The 6,000-nt window shown below is 57.5% G+C and overlaps 1 protein-coding gene across 1 annotated transcript; it reads left to right on the forward strand.

Moving 5' to 3' along the window:
* The first annotated feature begins 1,080 nt into the window (after positions 1 to 1,080).
* Positions 1,081 to 5,622, forward strand: WAS (WASP actin nucleation promoting factor). The gene is made up of 11 exons (XM_003342300.3): positions 1,081 to 1,355; positions 1,551 to 1,691; positions 1,801 to 1,887; positions 2,008 to 2,110; positions 2,474 to 2,542; positions 2,633 to 2,813; positions 4,072 to 4,114; positions 4,234 to 4,387; positions 4,573 to 4,967; positions 5,175 to 5,283; positions 5,430 to 5,622. Exons 1-11 carry the CDS (start codon positions 1,176 to 1,178, stop codon positions 5,483 to 5,485), a joined length of 1,518 nt encoding a protein of 505 aa, XP_003342348.3. The 5' UTR covers positions 1,081 to 1,175; the 3' UTR covers positions 5,486 to 5,622.
* Positions 5,623 to 6,000: the final 378 nt, after the last annotated feature.

Consider the following 6,000-nt stretch of genomic DNA (forward strand, 5'->3'; position numbering starts at 1 on the left):
AGGTAGGAGGTTGAGACACCCCCACCGGGGAAAGGAAGGCATCTGGCCTCTGCCTGAGCCTGCCCTCTGGAGCAGCTCTGGGCCTGAGGAAATCTGTGCTGACACGCAGCCCAAGTGTCCCCCTGTGGCTGCTCCTGAGCCTGCCCTCTGACTTCTGGCCCCTCCAACCCTGGCTGGGTCTTTGGGCACCCCTTCAGAGGACGCAGACACAGGCTCTTGGCCAGTGGCCTTCTTTCAACACAGGCCTCCTCTGTGCCCCTCCCACAAACGTGCCTGCTTAGCGCCATCTCCCCCTGGTTCTGTGGACACAGATCTTTCTCTGCCAGCTTTCACCCAGGCTGGCCTTGCTGAAGCCCCTGACGAGCCTTGACATTCATCTCCACAGATCTTTGTGCCCCCTGGGAGCAGCTTTTCCACAAACGGTCAAGCAGAGAGCCCTGAAGCACAAGCTAGCTACTTTGGGGGCCCTGCCATCCAACAGGTTCCCAGTCTAGCTAACTGCCCTTGTAGCCAAGCCCGATGCTCTCAATGTTCAACAACCTGCCCTCAAATAATGCATTCTTGAATTCGATGGGCCACTAGGTGACACGACACGGCAGTGACTAGGGTGGCAGGCCTGGAGTCAGGAACACCTGAGATCAAATGTGACCTCAGACACTTCCCAGTTGTGTGGCCCTAGACAGGTCGATTCACCCTGGGTGCCTCAGGTTTCCCCATCTGACAAGTGAGCCAGAGAAAGAAAGGGCAAACTCCCCCTCACCCCAGTATCTTTGCCAGAAAGCACTAAATGGGGTCACCCAGAGTCAGACATGACTGAAAAGGAGTGAATGACAATTTTGATCAAGAATCGAAGTCCAACTCTCACCCCAAAAGGGAAATGAGGGTGGGTACACAGCCCTGAGGAAGAGATAAGAGGGATGAAGACAGAGAAAGGTTTAGAGACCCAGATACTGGAACAGGGCTTATTCTCATTGGCCACTCTCACTCAAGCCCTGGGAGGGAGGCCGAAGCCAGGATGGAGGCCCCAGAAGGCCATTGGTTGGGCTTAGGGCAATGTGGTTTTCTTGGCTTCCTGTTCACTGGGTGCGGAAGTTCCCTTTCTTGCCCCGTCGTCACTGCTGCTATTTGGGAAAGCAAGGCAAGGCAAGGAGGAAGGCAAGAAGGGGAGGCCTACCATGAGTCGGGGGACTCGGGGACCTGGAGTGCCGCAGCAGCAGCAGCAGCAGCAGCAGCAGCAGCAGCAGCAGCAGCAGCAGCAGCAGCAGCAGCAGCAGCAACAGCACAATGTGCCATCGGGCCTTTTGCAGGATCATGAGAACCAAAGGCTGTTTGCTCTCCTGGGCCGAAAATGCTGGGTGTGTGTTTCTCAGCCCTGGATCCCTCTTGGGAAGCCTCAAGGGCCTACCCCCTCCCCTCAGCTCTTTCCCTCGGTTCTGCTGTCAGGAAAGGGGGGCTGGTGCTAAAGCTAGAATGGGGGGGGGGAGCACTGCTAAGTGCCCTCAGGTCCTTTTCAAGTCTTCCTCTCTGTCTTGGGGGCTGCCTGGAAATAGACCCTGGCAACCTCAGTGGCCCAGCTGTACCTGGCACTACCCAGCACTGGTGGGCGCTGGCAGAAAGAACTGAGTGGAGCCATTTGCTTTGTGAAAGACAATCCTCGGCGTTCCTATTTCATCCGCCTCTATGGCCTCCAGGTACAGTCCGGGGCCTTCTGGGGTACCTCAGTATTCTCTCTGCTACATTCTGTTCCTCGGGGCCTTGCTTTCTCGTTCTCTCAGTTTCTCTCTACTATCCCATCCCCAGGAAGGGCGCCTCCTCTGGGAGCAAGAAATCTACACCCAGCTTGTCTACTCTGCCCCCACCCCATTCTTCCACACCTTCCCTGGTGACGTGAGTTAACTAGCTGGAGTGGGGGTGAGTGGGGGTGGGGATCTGCAGAAGGGTCTGCGAGACTGGCGGTCCCCCAGAACTGGAGCTCACCACTTTGGGCTTGGGGGGGGGCATTCCCAGGACTGCCAAGCTGGCCTGAACTTTGCCGATGAGGCTGAGGCCCAAGCCTTCCGGGCACTGGTAGAGGAGAAGATTCAGAAAAGAAGCCAGAGGCAGAATGCTGGTGAGAGCCGCCGGGGCTAGGGCCGAGGCTGCTGGTGAAGGGGTGGATTCCTGGGCAGGGAACACAGTCTCGCTCCCTTTCCTCCTCGAGGCCTGCCATCAAGCCCTCTGTGGCACGTCTCCTTTTGGACCTCTGTTCCTCTCAGTCTGTCTGTCTGTCCCTCTTCCATTTGTCCTTTCTCTCTGGGTCATCCACATGCACACACACACACACACACACACACACACACACACACACACACACACACACATGCACAGAGCTTGCCTCCCTCCTCCCCCCTGCCCCAGATAATGCCCAGCTCTGGGGGTGGTAAGAAAGGCCAAAGAAGGGAAACGGCTCTGATGGGTACCCTTCACCCTCCAGGATCTCTTGGCGCAGAAAGACGAGGGGGCGCCACACCCCTTCCTCTCCAGCCCAGTGGGGACCTCAGTGGTAAGCAGCAGGAAAAGGCCACTCAGGAATGGGCAGCTGTGGTGTTGGCCCTTCCCCATCCCATTGCTCTTTTTCCTCCTCCATCTCTAGTCCCAGCCAGCACCCCGGGCTCTGCATCTCTGGGCCTGGTTGCCGTGGACATACAGAACCCAGATATCACATCCTCACGGTACCGGGGGCTCCCTGCACCGACTCTTCCTCCCCCAGACAAGAAGCGCTCAGGGAAAAAGAAGATCAGCAAAGCTGACATTGGAGCCCCCAGCGGGTTCAAGTGAGGCCCTTTCCTCCTCTTCCCAGGCCATACTCATCCCTCTCCAGTCCCCACCCACCCACTTGCCAGATGTTTAGACAGTACCTGGGGATTTGTAGTCTTGGCTTTAGAGCTAGGACCCTGGAGCTCCTCTTCCCTACCCATAGCTAGCAATTACTTTAATTAGCAGGGGACCTGGGCTAGCTAGATGGCTCAGTGGATAGAGCACAAGGCCAGGAGAGGGGGGCTCCTCAGTTCCAATCTGACCTCAGATGCTTCCTAGCTGTGTGACCCTGGGCAAGTCCCTTACCCCACATTGCCAAGCCCTTCTTACCACTCTTCTGCCTTGGAACTGACACACTATTGACTCTAAGGTGGGAGGCGAGGGGTCCCCCCAAATCAGCATGGGGCCTCTGAGGCCTGGGAGGTTGCTTTCCACCTGAGGGGTTAGGGGGAGGGAGGCTCTAGGAAGGAATGAAGAGCAAATAGATGTTTGAGAGAGAACAGCCCAGACACCAGTGTGGCCAGAAAGCAGAGTAGGCAGAGCTGGCAGCATCTAAGGGAATCCCATGGGGAGGAGCTGAGGGGTCCACTTAGCCCCTATAGGGAGGAGCGAGCAACCCCCCTCTCCTGGGTGGCCACTGATGGGCTCTGGTGGGGCTGAGGAAGAAAGAAAGCTGGAGGCAGTCGTGAAGAGTGTCAGTGGCCCTGGCAGCAGTCGTCTGCCTTTGACTGTGAGGGCTCCCCAGGGGCACGTGTCAGCCTGCTTGAGCCAGGACACTGGATGAGATTTGAAATCTTGGACTCTAGGGGTCCCTGGGCTGGAGAGGAGATGAGGTGGGGGGAGGAGAACCAGGAGCAGGCTACGGAGGGAGGGGGTGTTCAGAAGAAAGCGCCAGAGGCCCAGAGAAGCCTGAGGAAAAGGCCTGGGCTTGCCCTTTCTGGCCCACTGACAAGGGCAACCTTGAAGAGAGCAGGTTCAGAAGGCAGACTAGAGGGCTGGGAGCGGGAGATGAGGCGGTGGAGGCAGAACCCAGCCAACTGCCTCCGCGACAGGAAGGGCAAAGACAAAGTTGGTTTGTTCCGGACGCTGGAAATCTGAGTGTGGCTGTAGCCCCGGGACTTGGAGATGAGAAGTGAAGGCTGTGACCTCTGCAGTGGCTTTCTGAGAGTCTGGGATCAAAGGGAGGCTGGGTAGCCTCAGCCCCAGAATTGAGGGGATTTGGGACCAGACATCGTCTGTCCTCTCCCTAAGCCGAACCTTCTGCCCTCTCTCTAGGCATGTCAGCCATGTTGGATGGGACCCTCACAGCGGATTTGACGTATGTACTCCCATTGCCATGGCAAAGAGTCCCTCCTCCCAGATTTCCCCCAGAGCCTTCTCGAAGGAATTGGGATTGGGCATTAGGGTGATGGGGACGTGTGGCCCTGCCTCCAACAGGTGAATAACTTGGACCCTGACCTGCGCAGCCTCTTCTCCAGAGCTGGGATTAGTGAGGCCCAGCTGACAGATGCAGAGACTTCAAAGCTCATTTATGACTTCATCGAGGACCAGGGTGGCCTAGAGGCTGTCCGAGAGGAGATGAGGCGGCAAGGCAAGCATCCCTAGCCCAGTCCCTTGAGAGCTCCACCCAAGAGCCCGGGGAAGCCCTAACCCCTTATGACTCCCATAGTTAGCTAAACCCCCAAATCTTGAGGCAGAGGGAGAAGGGACGGAGGAGGGGATGCATAGCCTGTCATTTAACCATCTGCTACCTTCTTGTCTTTCTGGTATCTATAGGCCCTGTTCCTCCCCCTCCACCCCCATCTCGTGCTGGACCCCCTCAGCGGCCCCCCAGCTCCTCTTTGGTTGGGAGTCGGGGAGGTCGGTCGGGACCTCTCCCCCCACTGCCTTCTGGGGCTGGTGGGACCTCTAGTGGACTTCCACCAGTTCCACGGGGACCCCCACCTCCTCCTGGCCGTGGGGGTCCCCCACCTCCACCACCACCCACCTTCCACTTGGGGCTTCCAGCACCCCCACAGCTGTTGCCACCAGCTCCTGGGTCAGGGCCACCCCCACCTCCACCACCGCCACCTCCACCTCCACCATCTCCACCTTCATCTGGGGGGGCTGTGGCCCCTAGAGGCCGAGGGGCCCTGCTTGAAGAGATTCGCCAGGGCATTCAGCTCAACAAGGTGGGCCTGGGGCTTGGTGGGGGAAGCAGGGAGGATTGGTGGGTTGGGGGATGTCCCAGTCAGCTTTGGGAAGAGGTCATTGGGATATCCTGACGGCGGGACTGAGTCAAAGGGAAGGAATCTTGAAGGATGAACATAAGGGGGAGGGTGTGCCTCATATTGGTGGGCCAAGTCTGAGATCTTTACTGGATCCTGCCCTCCCTACAGACACCAGGGGCCCAGGAGTTCCCAGCTCCCCCGCCCCCAAGCTCTGAGGGGCTGGTGGGGGCCCTCATGCATGTCATGCAGAAGCGGAGCAAAGTTATCCACTCTTCAGGTGAGAAAGGACATAACCCCTTCCCAGCACCTCTGGCCTTCCCGTGGGCTGAGTAGGAATTCTGTGGGGGCAGTGGGCTACCTGAGAGGGGATCTCGGTGGTCAGGGGCTCTGGCTCCCTCACCCTGCATCCTCATTCCCTCACAGATGAAGAGGAGGACCAGGGTGCTGAGGAGGATGAGGACGACGAATGGGAAGATTAAAAGGAATCCCTGGCCTACAGAATAGCTTCTCCTTGCTGTCTGCCCCCAGCTCTCAAACAGACCTGTGGCTTTGCTCCTTTCCTAGAATGTGGATCTGTGCTCTGAACATGAATAAAGTTTAGCCCCTGTTCCCACCATCTCTGCTTCTCAGTTTACTCATCTGCAAAATGGGTGGGAGCATAGACCACAAGGTCCCTTTGCCATCCTTCAATTCAGTCTCCGACTGCATTGGGAAGATTAGTCCCTCCTAAAAGCCACCCCCACTGAGCCCTCCTCCCTCACGGCTACCCTCCGATGCTCTCCGATTGGTGAATGGTGTAGGCTGGCCAGTCAGCCAGCCGTGCTTCCAAGAAAGAGCTGGGCCTGTGAGTAGCTTCTCAGTTCCATGAATGGGCAAATACCCCAAAGCTCCCCAAAGCTCCTACAATCCTGGGCACAAATCCTGAGTATTTGGCCCATTCCCCTTTGCCTGGCCTTTAGATCACTCGGGCCAGATTTCCAGTGTTCAGTTTTAG

The sequence above is a fragment of the Monodelphis domestica genome, chromosome X (assembly GCF_027887165.1).
Source record: "Monodelphis domestica isolate mMonDom1 chromosome X, mMonDom1.pri, whole genome shotgun sequence".
Classification (NCBI taxonomy): Eukaryota; Metazoa; Chordata; class Mammalia; order Didelphimorphia; family Didelphidae; genus Monodelphis; species Monodelphis domestica.